The sequence below is a fragment of the Desmodus rotundus genome, chromosome 10 (genome assembly GCF_022682495.2).
Source record: "Desmodus rotundus isolate HL8 chromosome 10, HLdesRot8A.1, whole genome shotgun sequence".
NCBI classification, from domain to species: domain Eukaryota; kingdom Metazoa; phylum Chordata; class Mammalia; order Chiroptera; family Phyllostomidae; genus Desmodus; species Desmodus rotundus.
Genome location: NC_071396.1, coordinates 37828041 through 37845549, shown reverse-complemented (window position 1 = coordinate 37845549; position 17509 = coordinate 37828041). Strand labels below are relative to the sequence as shown.

Sequence of the window (17509 nt, the reverse complement as noted above, 5' to 3'; positions counted from 1 at the left end):
TTGGTCAGGAAAAAGTGTAGTGAATGAAAGCAGAGAAAAATAGTGTTTGACATGGGAAATGTATTTGCAAGAAGTTCTACATGTGGTCCTTCATGTATGGAAATAAAACTCTTATTTCCTTGCTAAAATTAGAAGATGTTAGAGTCATACAATTAGATAAGCAACTCCTGGTTAATAAGAAACTGTCTTCTCAGGAAGAAACCTGTAGACAGAGGAGTGGCGCGGGGAATTTAATAAGGGAAAGATTACTTAGTGCTGACACTTGTGTGACCACAGAGGTGGACTTGGGACAGAACTTGCTTTTGGCAGTGGGAAGGGAGACATCTGTGTCAGTGCGGACTCTGTGTGAAGAGGACACTTTCTCCCACTGGCGCTGTGACGGCTGCCGTAACCACCCGCCTGGCCTGCTGGCCCCTGGATGCAGTGACGCTGCCTGAGTGACCTCTGCGCTGCGAGGACGTCAGTGACGTGTGCCCTGCGCTCTGGTCTGCGTCGCACTCAACCTGACAATTCCAGGTGATCGCTATGCTGCGTATCACGTTCTATCATGGAACATTTTAATAATATCAAAGTGAATTTTTAAATTAAAGTATTTCTCTCATTATAAGGACCCCACAGAGAAATCTGCCACTAGGTGAATTATTGCAAGGGGTTTTGTTTAATTGGTGACTCTGTTACAATGTAGAATGGGCAACTGAACTATTCTGCAGAGACACGTTCTACTTCTAGACAGGAAATCATATATATGTTAAATACCAACCTAATTAGACTTTCAGCATTTCCCAAAATTAACCTCCTACTAAGAAGATGTTATGTTTCAAAGATCACAAATATTTTAAAAGGGAGGGGAGCACAAAATGAAAAACATTTATTTTAAACTCCAGTGTTCAACTCCATTCTGATAACAAAACAGTTCGGAACAGCACGCGTTTAGATCTGGGATTACGGAGAATCTGGGGATGTGAGTTTAAATTCACCACGAAACACGCTGGCTCCGAGAAGACGCAGGTGGCTCTCGGTGTTCAACAGCAGATTAAAGTCGACACACAACTAATTTCTTTACTTTAATCTTATTAGTGGTACAACAGCTGTCCAACAGCCGTCTCTGGGCAGCCTCATGAGGCATAAACAAAATGCCGCAATAAGTCCACCGGGGAAGAGTATGTATCAATCACTGCAGCTAATTAGCTTGTAAAGCTGGTTTTTACTTTTCCCATGTAGAAGGAAGCTCTTCACTTTTCATAAACCCTGATCTGAAAGTAGATGTTTGGAGTCATATTAAAATAATCCTGCCCAGGAATCGGGAACTGTTGGTTAACAATGGGTTCGCCTGGTGCCAGTTCATGAACGTGCACCGAGGGCCGTGACGCGGCAGTCACACGAGGTGCACACGGCTTCCACGCCACAGCGTCCCCTCCGTCCAATGGGAAGTCGTTCACACAGCAGACGTACTCCGTCTCGGCACCTGGTGTCAGTTCTGAAAGGGTGTCTAAGGCAACATGGAGGCGCTGCAGCTCTTCTTTAAATGTCACCTCTGGGTCCTCCCTGAACTCTCTGTCTCATACACACAGGGAGTTCCACCTGGTTGGGTTCATCTTTCCATTCTGACACGCAAGCCCACCCTCGTGGGTTGGAAAACCTCCGCACGTGCTGGACAGTCCAATGCGGCACTTTCTGCCTCTCAGAAACGTCTCCTACTTCAAGGACACCCACACCCTCTTTCACTAATCTCTACTCTGTCAGCGTAGCAAGAAAAAAACAGACGCACTTCACTAACGAGTAGCTTGTACGCAGAAACGGCACGAAATGCACAGAAAGTGGAAAACAAAATGAGTTCAAGTTCATGTTGCGCAGACAGCACTGTCTTCAACCCGGTCAGACATCTACGTTAACAACAGTCGCCTAACATCTGTACGACACCTCAGTTTACGACCAATGGACCTGCACAGCAGCACTGCCAGGTGGACGTGGCACCGTGGACCACAGGAGACACACCCACGTGCCAAGGCAGCTGCCCCAGTTGTTCCAGTTGGGAACTGGCAGATGGAAACGAGGCCACCTTTGTCTGACTCCAGAGCTGGTGCCACTTCTATTTTACCGAAATGTGTCCCAGAAAAAAAAGTAACACACTTCTGGAATTTTTTTTACCTGATAACAAAGAGCACTTTGCAGTTAAAGGCCACCTGGCTGGGACTTAGCCGACGGCGGTCTTGGCGTCGGAATGCTCTTCCTGTGTGTGAGGGACTTCACATTTCACACTCAGGCCCTTGGTAACAGGCTCACATACCTCTGTTTTGTACACAGCACAGAAAGTTAAGCTTTCTCTTACTACTGTTCATTTGTGGTCCCTTTCTCTAAGTACTTAGAACTGCCCTGGAATTTATCAATTCTTCTTGATTTAGGAGTAGGGGAGGTTGCAGACCAAAGAGATTTCCTTCCTAAGGCTTTTGAGGCTCAATTTCAGTTTTATAAGTGAGGGAAGGCACTCGTACTCCCCACCAGGGATCTTCTCCCTGATGGGGAGTGTAAGATTCTGCTATTCAAGCCTGAACACACATAGTTTTCTCGTGGTCTCCCCTGTGGAAACCAGGGCAGAAAGGACTCAAAAGTGAAACGTGAAAGATTACAAAACTATACGTACTTAGGAGGAATTCGTGAAACTGAGTTCACATTTGCGGCCGGGGCTGCTCCTTGAAGAACTTGTTCAAGGGCTGTTAGTCCACCTGCAACTTGAAATGCAATCTGGTCGGCCACATTCTAGGAAAAGCAAACAAACAGAAATTAGGTCAATTTCCCAAGCATAAAATTATAACCAAATGAAATAGTTAGTCGTAGTGGGGCACATTCTGCTGGTTCCCTTAGTGTACAAGTATCTACGAAGGCTCACTAGGAACTGTAGGTCCAAGAGGGGAACACAGAAGACGCCCGGGAAGCCAAAAATGTGAGACCAATAAGCGGATGGAAACAGCATTTTATACAGAAACTTTCAGCAATACTTTGAAAAACCAGATCGTTTTATAATATTCATTATCACCTAACAAGACAAATTGACTTCCACAAGGATTTCCTCTCCTAGAATTTTCCTTTGGAGATGTACGGCAATCTAATACTAACCATTTAGCGATGCCTCTTACTCTTGTACCACTTCAGGTATCATAGGAGGAATACGACACTATTTTCCACTTGGACCTCTGGTTATCTGAATCCATTTTCTGAATCGTTTATAGTTCTCGTGAGAAGAAATTTCCCCACGTTCATTGCATCCCGCTGACATGTGGAAGGCAAGTGTGGTTCTGGGGTGCACTGCATCCAGGTTTAAGGGTGCACAGTGTCAGTGCATCACATCTGTGCGAAGTAGGACAGCAACCTCTTAGGGGCTCAATCACGTCCCCTCCCAAACTCTTATGTTGAAGTCCTAACCCTTAGTCCCTCAGAGTGTAAGTGTATCTGAGAATGAAGTCTTCAAAGAGGCAATTAACCTAAAATGAGGTTGTTTGGTGGATCCTGACCCCAGAGGCCTGGTGTTCTCACAGGGGGCGGAAGAGACACCAGGGAGGCACGTGCACGAGAAGGCAGCCACTTATAAACCAAGCAGAGGCTCCAGGAAAAAGCAAAGCTGCTGCCACCTTCACTTTGGACGTCCAGCCCCCAGACCTGTGGGAAAATGAAGTCTTGCTGTTTATGGCACCCAGTCCGCGGTCCTTTGACAGGGAGTCCCGGCAGGGAGTCCCGGCTGACCAATACACAAACCCTCCACTACAACACCTCCTCAGAATTCCTCTAATAGCACCTGCGTTCATCAAGCCCTGAAGTCGCCGGGAAGCACTGACGTGATCTTGGGGGGAGATGTGAGTTACAGCCAGACTCTGTCAAACATGTCCACCTCAGCCCTCTCATGTTCTCAGGACGGTGCTGAGGGATCGGACGGGGTCTCCGATCTCTGCTCGGGACACAGCTGGGGTTCTGCAGTGTAACATCCCAGTCATTCACTCACTCACTTTGTGCACAATAAAATACTCTGTCAAAGGCTCTGCATCTAACTGTGTGTGCGTTGAGGCCCTAACCACTCCTCCCTACTTTGTCCTGGACCTGCATATGTTGGTGACCTGCACTGGGCAGGCACAGGGTGCGCACACCATCCACACCTTGCTCGATGAGTGGAAATACCTCACCTAGAAAGAGGAGCTTTCCTTTCCCTCTTTACCCCCTTTCCAAATACTCTGCATTCAGGTATGTGAAACTGGAACTTCCATAAAGAGCTTCATCATTCTTATCTGAGTGAGGAAAAAGCACTTCTAACGACAAAATGCGTGGCTGCACGCCTGTGCCTGGCAGAACACCTTGCAGCTCTGCCCTCCTGTGCCCTCCACCCCTGTGAGACTCACAACGGGCAAGCAGGGTCAGCAGCTCTGTCCCAATAACCCAGCTCAGCCAAAGGCCAGGACAGAATGACAGCTTCCATCTGAATTACATGGCCTGGGAAGCCATTCAATTATTAACCAGAGTAACTGTTATTACCTCTCCCAATGAAAAGGGAGGCAGCTGTTAATCTTTGGTGGCCTGCAAAGGCTGGCGGCCTTTGTACTTGACTTCTCTGCAGACAATAATTATTGTCTTTGTGATCAGGGAGGAAGGCCTTCCGAGCCTTGTAGGCGGAGGCGGCAGATGGGGAAACTGTTTGTGTGTTCATTAGCAGGAGAGGCGAGATCTGTTCTGAACATCTGGTGGTACCTTAAGACCTGTTTGGAGATAATACAAGTAGGTTTTAGCAAGTCCATAAATTCAGAACCCGGTAACCCAATTTGCAGAGATGAGAAGATCCAAGAGTGCATTTTTTTTAATGGTCTGGTTTTCCCGTATGGAAACCTTCCCTGACACTTAAAGGACACCATGTATACAAATCTACTATCTCCTCCTGTCATTAGCTCAAAAGAAGCAAGCTTAACACACTGACATTCCTTGTTCTGTTGTACGACTTTCCCCTTCTAGGCCTTCTGCTTGTTGCCAGACCCCACACAAATGTCTTGGCTCAGCTTGCAAACTGTAGACACTCACATTGGAAAGGACTCAGGTTCTGGGGTAAAGATTATCATGAGAAAACTGCAAATCTGTGGGAATGTGGTGACCAGAAGACTAAAAAGCACCCCCACCTCCTGCCCCATTTGCAGGCAAAGGTAATAAGGTCAGTGGGGCTGAGGGAGGCTGGAAAGGCATTCTCCAGAGGACAGGACAATTCCTTTGTGATGCTAATCCAAACAGGGCCCTTGGAAGTCACTCCTCCAGGGACCTGCACTGTGCCCTCTGGACCTGTTTGGACTGAGAGGAGGTGGGGGGCGGGGGACGCACTGCAGGACAAGAGACCTAAGTGTTCTGGTTTCTTCCCCTTTTGCCCTTCTGCTAGAGACCCGAGAGTGTGCAGAGTTCATTCCTACAATGCGGCTGAACTCACATTACACTCACTTTCACCTCCCTTATCCTCAGGCTCCTCAGAGCTGCGCAGGGGCAGGCTAGGCCCCGCACTGAGTCAGAGGGAGAGAAGAGACACGTGCTACAGGGAGGCGTGCACCTGAAGCTGTGCGCTCACGCAGCGGGGTGGCACCTGTGACAGTTCCTCAGGACACAAGGGCTTTAACAAGGATGGTTTCTATCAGATTAAAGACAAAGGGCCCACATGGGAGGTTCCTAGACTCCTTTGGCTGCCCCCTGCCCCCTTGCTGGCTGCCTGTAAGGGCAGACTTGAGGGGTCTCACAGAGCAATTCCCTTTCCCCACTTGTTCCTTCATCATAAGTGTCCTGCATGTTTTAAAGTTGGGAAGCACGAGAACCTCGGGACCGTGAGACCCAGGAGAATCCACTTTGGGCAAGGAGGTGCTGTGGACGAACGCCAGTACCATGGACAGACGCCCGCTGGCACCGCTCACCATCATAGCGCTTGCTCCCAGTTCTTGACTGATTTCTCTATCAGTTAATTACAAACTACAAACCACACCGCAGTGATTCTCTATCTACATTTACAAGGTAGACTGTGTGAGCGCCCCAACAGCTGGGATTATGTTTACACACAGTGTGGAGCAAAAATTAGGTATTCGATACACTATTGCTGAATCAAAGAACGGAAGTACAGTCTATTTTCTGGGGGTTCTAACATCAGAAATTCTCTTACAAGGAGAGAAAACCCATAAATGCACAAAAGGAGAGAAAGGCTTAGAAACGCCCGTGAGCCTTGGAAAGTCAAGGCCCTGGTCTCTGGCTCCCTGAAGGGGACAGGTCTACAGAGGAAGACACAGACCTGAAGGCCAAGTGCCCAATTCTCAAGCAAAGTAGTGACCCAGACTCCTTATGTCCTTAAGGAGGGAGCGGGGAGTGCAATTTTACGGAGAAAAAACCTAAGAAGGAAACAGGAAACTAAACGTTACTGTTCCTCAAAGTGCCATCCTGGAGGGCTGAGTGGTATTCAAGGGGCTGGCCATGTGGCCGCCCCGGGCTGCTGGTGGCTGCGGGCCCTGAGGACAGCGCTGAGGGGGGCTCATTGTCCCACTACAGAGAGAGGAGACCCAGTCCTCGGGGACTCGGTTTCAGGCTTGTGTTTTTCAGCTGGTAAGTGGCAGCGCTGGGGACTGGGTCCAGGTTTGTCTGATTCTGGGGACGTGATGCGTCTACACGCAGAATGCTACACACACTTTGTGTGTGCTACAGGAACACACTTGACTTTGGCACCCTTGTCACTGAACATCCCAATCCTGTAAAAGCTTAAACTTGATCCTAGGTGAAACATTGAAAGAAAGTCTCATTTTGAAGTAGTTTCAGATATGCCGGAGTTCCTGCAGATCTTCAGTCAGCTTTCATGTTAACATCCTACATAACCTCGATACAGTTACCTAGCCCAAGAAATTACACTAAAGCGAAACTATTCACCAAACTACAGCCTTTCTGTGGATTTCCCCAGTATTCCCACCGATGTCCTTTTTCTGGTCCAGGATCGGCTCTGGAATACTGCATTGTGTTCCGCTCAATACCGTTTTGAAGACAAGGTGAAGTAACTTTCAGCATCAGACGGGGGATCCTGAGCTCTTACATTAGCGTTCACTAGCAACTAAAAGAAAAATTCTTGACATAACCCAGATTCAGAGAATGTACAGTAAGAGTTTACTAGACTGTGTGGGGCTAAAACATGAAGAGCAGGTCAGGAAGCAGGAAGGCCCGAGCCCACAGCCGCAGGGGTGGGGCCGAGTGAGCGAGACTCCAGGTGGCCCGAGGGGGGTCCCCTGCCACATCTGCAGTTCCTCTGGCCTCCAGTACTTGCTCAGCAAGGGCAGCCTTTCAAAACTCCTTCCTCCCTGAATTTCAGTGACCTCTGAGGGCTGTGCTTCCAACTCCAGTGCAGACACTGCCTCCAAGTCTGCAGAGGACGCCACTGCACTGGAGCCCAGGGCTCCTGCTGGACAGAAGCGAGCACCCTCTGCCTGCCTCTCACAATGTCAACTGGAAAACACCTTCTGAAACTATCTTAACATCTTCATACATAACCTGGGTGAATGGAACAGTGGTTCAAATGGAGCATTTGTATATAGGACTGAAAATTGGAGATATTTTACTGCATTTGTTGTTAAGTAGCCATCACTGTTCAACACTATCAATTCCATGAACAAGATAAAGGAGTAAAATATGAAGGAGGAGGGGGAGGAAGAAACAGAAGATGTATTGCTTTTTCTAGGAAAGGCAATTTTTCTTCCAGTGGGTATCATATATTGATTGCCGTGTATTCAGAACAAAAAGCCTACTTTTCTTTCTCCTTAATTTGAACTTGAGAGGATTCCTGTGGCATCACCGTATCGGAGCCTCTGTTCTCAAGAGGACCTGCACACGCTGGTTTGGTGCTTCTCTGTACGGCCGCAGGAGCGACATCCAGGCCATAGGACGGAGCACAGGATGGTGTGAACACACAGTGGTCCACAGGGGAGACTGGCATTAACCACGACTTTCCTGTGCTCCCGCACTCACAACTCCCAAGCCCAGCCCGCATCCAGACACTCAGAGGCAGTGCATGTTTCAGCTCTGTAAGCCACTACCTACCCACATACATGGGCCCCTCCTCTCAGGATGTGCCTTTCATTAAGCGCACCAGGTTCTGAAAAGTCGCCTTCTCCTCCAATCTGCCAAAAAATCGTCACCAGATGGGCCTGTGCATGGCACTGCCACCCAGTGGATTTGAGTTATATTTTTGTTTGTTTGTTTGTTTAAGAATACAACTTGAGCCCTGGCTGGTGTGTCTCAGTGGACTGAGTACCTGCCTGTGACCCAAAGGGTCGCCGGTTCGATTCCTAGTCAGGGCACATGCCAGGGTGGTGGGCCAGGTCCCCAGTAGGGGGCGTTCAAGAGGCAACCGCACACTGATGTTTCTCTCCCTCTCTTTCTCCCCCCCTTCCCTTCTCTCTAAAAATAAATAAAATCTTTAAAAAAAATACAACTTGATGGGAAGAACGAGGGTGATTTTAAGGTTAACTGGCAGGTCAAAACCGAGAACTCAAAATTTCCTATATGAGGTTAAATTGTTGGTTTGAGTATATTTACATGAAGATGTGAGTGTAAGAGATGAAGTTATTTATGTATTACAAGTTGCAGTGTAAAAACCATTTTATGCTCCTAGCACCTAGAATGGTGCCTGGCACTGAGTGGGTACTTTCGTTGGATTAACACATGCACGTTCCTGTCCCCATGAAACACCTGCAAGCCCATGAAGGAGTCAATCAGAAGCCTGATTTATATCCTGGGCACGTGACACCAGCTCCTCACGCCCGATGACGATGTACAGGCACGCACAGACGACAGCTGTGCGGAAACGTTCTTTCTGCAGAGGGGACTCAGCGGCCAGCGCTGCCCGCGGTCAGCGTAGCTCCAGGTCTGGACAAGAGTCATTCCCCCTCCTACTGCCCAGCTCTGGGGCTCTGGGGCAGACACGAAGAGATTGCTCTCCGGATACCATCCTTCTCCTCCAGCCTGTCCATTAACTTCTGTAACAAAATCCTGACTGTAAATGCCTCCTGTATGAGATCACCTAGAGCAGCTACTGGTTTCTTGATGGGATGCTGCCCAAGCCACTAATTATCCAGTAGTTTGGAGCATGCGGTCTTACTGCTTTACATTTTCATTCATTTACTCAACATTTACCAAGCAACCGTCATGTTACGTTGGGTGCTGGGGACGGATAACACGGACATGGCCACACCTTTACGGGGTTCACCACCCGGCGTTCTGGAGCGGGGCAGTCACGTCCCATTCACAAAGACGGAAGGGTTACAACCTCGGTGGGTGACAGCGAGGCCACGACACACTACTTGGTTCTCATGGGTGAACGCTCTGCTCTGATCAGAAAGGAGCTCTGAAATGACACTTATTGATTTAAGTTAACCAAACTATAAACTATGAAAGTAACTTTTATGACTTAACACATCGAAGTGGTAAGAGGAGTCAACCCTTCACAGTGATACTTCAGCCATCACTCCCGCCCCCGGTGTGACATTGGGCATCACAAGAACAGGCAGATGATATGCAACTTCAGCAAAGTGTAACCGTCTCAGAGATGGAAACGTCACCAATTCACCCAAGCCCTGTTTGAATTAGATAAGAAATTTTAAAAATCTCTCTCTACGTCCAGCAGAGCTCCGAAAGCCCTGGATCAAGAGCAGTCAGAGGCAGCTCCGGACACAAGCCTGCCTGCGGGTCTGCCCGTTTCCGACACTGGCTGCGTTCCTGTGCCACACGCCCACGCACTACACGGTTTCCTGCTTGTCTGCAGAGGTTTTAATTCAGAAAATTCTGTGTCAGCCAGAGGTTAGTGTAAGCTACACAGGTAAAAAGATCATTTCATGTCTTTCTGACAAGTGATTTACATACAATTGAACTATTAGTGTCTGACATAACTGGCCATTCACACAGACCTTCCTTCACAAATTCCAAATGCTTTGTGAATAACATTAATTTTCTTGTCGGTGCCTACATCCACGAGAAAGAACAGTTTAGGTCAGGATGTATGAGCTGAACGCACACTGTCCGCACTGTAAAGAGGCAGAGACGCCCGGTGCCATCGCAACCCCCTGCCCTGTGAGTCTGGGGTGAGGTCTGTCTGCGACCCCGCAGAGTCGTTCGCTCACGGGCAGTGAGCCCTTTAACAGGCTGCTGGTTTCCATTCTGTCAACAAAGCAATGGTTGCTCTTCAAACAAGACACTAACTTCTGTTATACTTGGAAGGAAAAAGAGTAAAATGATAATTTTGAATTATTAAACTTGGCGCTCATATAAACATACGAAGTTGTACTAAGATGTGAAAGCCTGGACTGTTCAGAGAAATAAATGGTAGAAACACACAAAAAATGTGAACCTGGGATTTTTATACTAAGACAGGGCAGGAAATAAGTACTTCAATAATAAGTGTAAATGCTAACAAAATGCTAGGGGGGTGAGGGGCTAGGGAGTGAAGACTAAGGGGATGGAGCTTCTTTTCGGGGCGATGACATGCTGCAAAGTGGCTGACGGTGATGGCTGCACGCCTCTGTGAATACACTAACACACACTGGATTACACACTTTAAATGGGTAGATTGTGTGTTATGGGAATTACACCTCCACAGAGCAGTTACAAACGCTAAGAAAATGGTCTAGTTAAAAACACAACTTATTGTACATAACAAGTGCAGGGAACCCTCAGTCTACACTCTCTGATTCTTGGCCACACTCTCGCCCTCTCGATCTGTTTTCTGCTGTGTGTCTACGTGTACGCCTTAACGCTGTCTCCTGAGCTACTCGCCCCCTCCATCCACGCACAGGGTCTCCTAGTGACTTATTTTCCTTTGTTTACCGCACTTTTTCTCTTTCAACTGTGCGGGCTAATGTTGACTTTTCATTCGTCAATTAATCACTCACTCACTTCTTTCCAGCAAGTTTCCCAAGGGCCTATCCCTCTCACCATTCTCTCTAAGGCATCAAGCACTGAACTAGCCCCAGGTTTTCTAAAGGAAATGCATCTTGAGGAAAGGAGCAGACACAGATAAGCAGAGGAACTGGGTGGGGGCCTCCAACAGAAGCAAGACCCCGGGTAACACAGAAAGGACAGCGGCCCCGGCAGGTAAACCCACACGTGCGGACACCCTTGCAGGGGCCGGAGACACGAGTGCTGGGGCTCTGAGCCGGGAGGATGGGTCCCGAATTACGTAACTCAACGTTTACGTAGCACCTACCTAGGTATGCACATCTTTTAAGCGATTTTGAACTTGTTTATACACTCCCCCTCTTCCCTTCCTGCTCAAACACTGAGCGAAGGCCTGGAACTGAGAAACAGGCTTTCCCCGCCCTCAGAGTGGACAGGACCACGGGTGGCGCCACACCTGTCCTCGGGGGAACGCCTCCGCCTACCTGTCTGGCTTGCTCTCCTGGCCTGACCGGGAGACGAGAGGAAACCGTGTCACCAGGAAACACATTCTACCCCAGGTGCCCACACCTCACTTTTGGATGAGAAATGCCATCACTTCCAGGGCTGGAATGCCTTCTTGCCCTTCAGCCATCATGTGTGAAACCCATTTTTTTGAAAAGACGAATTGAGAGCGATATGTGGCGGCCAGTGTGGGAGTTCTGCGCCATTCATCTTCCCGCTCTGCCAGTGGTCACTGCAGCAAGCGGGCCTGACACTCTGCAGATTAAAATATAAACGTGGAGCACGGCACAGTTATGTTGAGTCCAACCATTTCTGACAGTCTCTACAGCGTGATAAATACCGTCTGTCTACAGCTCCCCTGTATTTGAAAGTTACGACAAACATTTTGCTGAAATGTAAACAACTGACATCATGACTGGTGAGGCAGTGGGCTGCAAATTTATCTAAAATCAAGAAAACAAAGATCTTGTTTGACACTAGATAAACCATTAGTGGTCACCAAGGGAGCAGCTCTGGGAGGTCACAAGTGTTGTTTGTCATCTGTCTTCACAACATATGCACCAAAGATATTGTTGCAACTTAGTTGAGGCAAAAATAAGTAAATGAGAGACAAAAGAACTAGGAACTTGCAGGAAAAGGGTAAAATTTTCTCTTCAATCTAAAGGAGAGTTTTTCATTGGAGCAGAATTTTAAAACCTGTAAACCTTAACTTCTGGTTTTTCAATGATTTTCAGTGGCAGAGTGTTGAATAAAATTTATAACTCTGACTTTCTATGAAATTCAATAAATCGGTTCTTTCACGCCCTCGGTGCTGTGGGACATAAGTGAGTTGCCTCTCTGTACACCTCCCCCCAGAAGCCGCGCAGACCCGGTACAGTCGCTCGCTCAGCCCAGGTCTTTGGACGACTGGAACTTATGTTTAATGACAATGGCACTCAACCAAAGTCTATTATTTTATAATTATAAATTATACAGTTAAATTATTTTTACATTTACAAATTATTAGGTTAGAATATTGCTGGCTGGATGTGTATGGCGTCTATAACTGTTCACAGTTCCGTTTGTATCCCTGGGCCTCACAAAGGAGAGCTCAGCGACACCAGGTCACATGAGGGGCAGGTATATCCATTTTTTATCTCTAAACATGTAAAGAAGTGTTTACAAAGTGGGAGGGAGATCGCTTTGAGACACATTAACAAATATATTAAATCGGAGTCCAAAATCAAGGACTTGGCTTCTTATAGTCCACAATAAATATCAATTACATTATTTTATACATTTTATACATTCTGTAAGGCAATTCGCACTGCCCGGAATGAGAAATTACAGTTGCCATTGTCTCTACTGACGTGATTGTGACTGATGTGTAGTCATTCTGCCCACGTTCTGAATATGTAAATGCATGGCACAGACCTTTATTAAAGGTCAGAGAAGGGAGATAGTTCTACTGTACAAATGAAAACAAAAAAATGTATATATTTTACCTTGTACACTATCAGCTGAAATAAAAACTGACCTAGCTTCGTTCATATTGTACCATTACACTCAAAGCCACTGGACTCCCTTTGTAAAACATGAGGTTATAAAACCAAAGACAAAAGCATGAACTTGTATACCCAGCGTAGTTCTTCTCACTGGGTACTTAGCTGAGTGCTGTTGTTCATAGAACTTGCACTATATGTTAAACCCTCCACAGTCTCTTTAAACCACCAGGCCTGTCCCTGAACACACCCAACACCAGGAAGAGAGAAAGTGCAGCAACAGTCGTCAGTCGCAGCCTCGTGCTGGCTCCACTGCGGGCCCAGCGTGCAGTGCACCTGCTCCGCCTCCCCGCAGAGAGCCCTGGACCTTTGTCTCGTTTCTGCCCCATCTTTGGCATTGACATCAGCCAGGATGCTCAGCCCCATGTTTGCACCTGCGACCCCAGACAGACTAGAACAGCCTCGTATCAATACTTTCTAGTCTCAGTTGGTCCACTCTGGGACCAAATTATTCTAACTTTTGCACCAACTCTGAACTGGCCCCAAGGACTAGAACGCTTTGGCTTAAAATCTCCAGTGCCGGTCAAAACGTCTGGCTGCGACCTTACGGAAGAAGTCCACGCCCTTCATAAAACATCTGTTTTGATACAGCTCAGTAATCTTCCCAGGCGAGAAAGTCCTCCTCAGGCAGTTTGTGAAGCTGTGCCCCTTGGCCTATTTCTCATTCTCAAAAAAAAGGAAATAGCGTATCTTAAGACCTTTTTACAAAAACCTTTCATAGATGCAAACTGCAGTAGCTTATTTTTTATCCCTTTCCTAGTTAACTGAAACCTCATCCATCCACTACTTTGCGGTTTCTTCAGTAAGTTTTTAGTGAGTATCCCTAATGTGTCCCACTCCGGGCTAGCTGCTGTGGACACAGACACGGAAGGCCCCTTAAAGACTCCCCAGTCGGATGGGAAGACAAGCAAATGAACTATCTAGTAACAAAGATTCGCACCCTGCCTGGCTCAACGTCAGTGACGGAGGTTTTAGTTATGGTAAGTCTGTGCTGGTCCAAAGCATTTTTTTAAATTTTTATGATTAAAAAGAAAAAAGTAAAACTAAGAAGACGGGATCACCCAGTCAGCCATGTTTACTCTCTAAAACCCCCTGACTGTTCTGAGGCTACAAGACACAGGGGAGGGGGCATCTCTGGTGACTAGGACGCGGGGGGAGAGCGCAGGAGGGGCGGCCTGTTCAGGGAGCCTTCTAGAGCACAGGGCACGAGGTCAGGTCTTTTAACCAAGGAATTTCCGATCTTTTATTTTGCCATGGACATATCCAGTCAGACAGACTGGGCATCTACTGTGTCTTCACCACTACAGCCCCTTCCCTCCAACCTTCCTTTCTCGGCTTGGCTGGGGTTTACAGGCCAGGGGGGCTGCAGCCCTGTCCCTTGTGCCTCAGCCCAATAGCCCATCACCCTAAGCTACGGACCTCACAAGACAAGGACAGAAGAGCATCTCACAGAGCCTGGATGCAACACGCATTTTGTAATTCTACTTCTAAAAATGTGTTCTATAGAAATCCTCATATAAATACTCAGCAAGATCTGTACATCATTTTTATTCCACAAATTTTGCCCTTTACTAATATTTTCCAGTCTAGGAAAAATTTAAGAGCATAGGGTAAAAAATAGCTTTTCTTCTTTTGGAAGTGCCATGCCAAAAACATCATTTTGCGGATGGGGTATGTAAAAATTCAAGATAACTCACAATTAACAGTGTTAGCAAACAACACATTTTCAGAAACTATGGTGTAGAAAGTTGATGTGTGTGAATCTCTCCCTCATTTATGTTTGGAAACTACCTATAAAAAAGTTACAGCTCAATGTAAAGAGAAAGGCAGGTCTTAACTTGTGCTATGAAAACATGCCGGAGCAGACGCATTCGGCAGGTCTACAGAAATGAACTTAACCCTTGTTATTACAGATGGGCTGGTTTATCTCTTCCACTTATTTGTAAAAACAGGACAGTACCCTGTTGAGTAAATTTTACAAACCATTCTGAAAGTGTTAAGTCATGAAAGAAAAATACAGTTGGTATACTACAGACACTACTATATTTTGCCAGAAAGTTTCCACTTATTGTGGGAACATAGGACATGACAATCCTGATGAGCTCATGCATGCACTGAACTTACCATGTCAAATAAAAGCCTCTTAAAAATACTTTTGACCTCAGCTTTGCCACTTACGGTCAGAGTCAGCTGATCTCTGTGTCTTGCTGTCTTTATTCCTAAAATGAGGATGATATTAGACAATATTACCGCACTACTGCAGTGAGTCAACAGGACAACATTAGAAAGTGCTACCAGAGTACATAGATCTCAATAAATTCTAGGGTTTTGATGTTGCTAATGACTGACAAACACTTTCCAGCTTTGAAACGCACTCACTGCAGGTCAATATGCGTAACGTTGGCAAGGATGAGTGGAAATGCTTGCGAACCACACACAGGCATGGGGCTCAGTTCAGTGTGAAGCCGCTTCATCTGCACCAGAGCTCCCCGGAGCCACAGGGATGGTTCACGGGGCCCCTGCTTCTCCTCTACGCACGCGGACTGACGCCTGCTTCACAGTGAACATTCTTGTTTTAGCCTCATGGGTTCTACCTCTTCGCAAACAAGGATCTGACAATTAACTCTTTACTATAATTTAAATGAATGTCAAGTAAACTGTTGACATACTAAGAAAAAAGTTTCTATTAAGTTGAATGCTTTGGAAAGATTCGAAAATGGCAACTGCTACACAAAACTGCCAGCCACTTAGGTGTGAGAGAAGTGAAAAACTGAGGGGGAACTGCAAAAATCTAGAGGACTAACTTTTAGTCGTTATGTTTGAGACCAACTTTCAGTCGTTATGTTTAAGAAGAAAGACTAGGCAGGAAAAAATTAGGGGGCTCTCACTTATTCTATTAAATACTTCTATATTGTTTACATTTATTTGTAATAAAGGACATGTATTATAGCAATAAAGATTTTTTTCTTTAAAAGACTTTGTAAACCTAAAAGTCCCCCAAACAGGGGACTAGCCAAATAAATGGCAGTCCTCCCGTAAGATAGAATATTGTGCGGTCCTGAAATCATCTTCACAACCAATGAGGAGAAAATGTTTTTCTTGCATTTTCTACAAGGCCTTACACTCTACTAGAACTGAAATGTTTCCAGACTTTTAGTTCTAGTTTACTAGCACTAATAGTAAACACGCTCAAGCGCGCGTGCACACACACACACACACACACACGTAGCTGCAATTCTGAGCGTCTCAGCTGAGAAGCAGCTGCTGCAGGCAACGCTCCATCCCCCGGGCCACTGGCTGAGGGACACCGATGTGGCCAGCTCACCCACACGGCGACTCCTGCGGGTCTGCTCTCCTGCCCCGCCCCCCCACAGCCGGGTATTTTTGCTTCTTCAGGAAAATTCAATTAACAATATGAGTCTCCTCTCCGCCGTGATGGACACCGCTGAGATCTTCCTCAGCGCCTGCAGACAGCGAAGATGGGCTTGCTGGTCCCCGACCTGCTAGTTCAGAGGAGAATTACTGCCCACTCCTATAAATGACTCTATATGCTTCTTGTCATAAACACAGTGGCAGCTCCTGAAATCAATCTTTCACGACCTTATTGATTAGGACACTTAGAAATAATGAGACTTCACTGGTGGCAGAGTAATGCCTGCAACAAGAAAAAAAGACTCCAGGGAGGGCTTGCCTATTAACACCGCCAAATGTATCTTCTGGGTGCCCTTCCCACTGCAGATACTCACCGAGGGACACATGTGATAAAAACTTGATTCTGCGGTTCATGTGCATTTTCTTCACATTTGCTGGTAACATATTTTAAATTAACAAAATAAACAGATCTAAAAATAATTTTTGAGTAACCAAAGTACAAAGTCACTTCACCAACTGAGACGGAATATTAGAATATAAATTGGAAAGCTTAAGACAGACCTTCATAGAATATACTGTGTGATAATTGAACAAATAAATATTAAAAACAGAATTCTCAAATTTATGATTATTTTAACATTTCTATTAAATATGTTTAACTATAAAAAAGTAAAAACAATTTTTGACCACTGTCTTCCTACCCTGTAAGACCAGTATATAATTTCTAAGCAATGGGAATATCTGGGTTTCTCTAGAGTGATTACAGAATAAAACTATTTAGGAAAAGTCTGAACGTTTTAGAACTGAGTAAAATGATAAACACTACTTAGAAACGACTACTAACTACCTGGGTTTTTATTTTTCCCTGAGGTACAGTTAATGCATAGGAACAAGCACAGCGTTAGGTCCGGTTTGATGGGTCGGCTGACCGCACATACCGCTGCGACCATCACTGAGAACAACCACACAAACTCGTCTTTTCCTTCTTTGTTTAAGAAACTGCAAACCATATATAAACCTGTCAGATTCTTAAAGTAATTAATTCCATTCTCCTTATGGTAGTCTTCTAATGCAGACTAGTTAAAGGAGGTTTGAGAAACACTTTCATTTTACTGTGGGCCATTCGATCTACCTGCCTCCTCTGGCACGATGCGGGCACCACACAACCA

At 46.2% G+C, this 17509-nt stretch overlaps 1 protein-coding gene across 6 annotated transcripts in view; it reads right to left on the bottom strand.

Annotated features, from left to right (window-relative positions):
* The window catches only part of SCAPER (S-phase cyclin A associated protein in the ER), a 147886-nt gene that overhangs the window by 60159 nt on the left and 70218 nt on the right, over positions 1 to 17509 (bottom strand). For all 6 annotated transcript variants that reach the window (XM_024561821.2, XM_024561822.2, XM_045196660.2 and 3 more), the window contains one exon: positions 2642 to 2757. In XM_024561821.2, coding sequence (XP_024417589.1) covers positions 2642 to 2757 — 116 coding nt within the window. The remainder of the gene's footprint in view (positions 1 to 2641; positions 2758 to 17509) is intronic.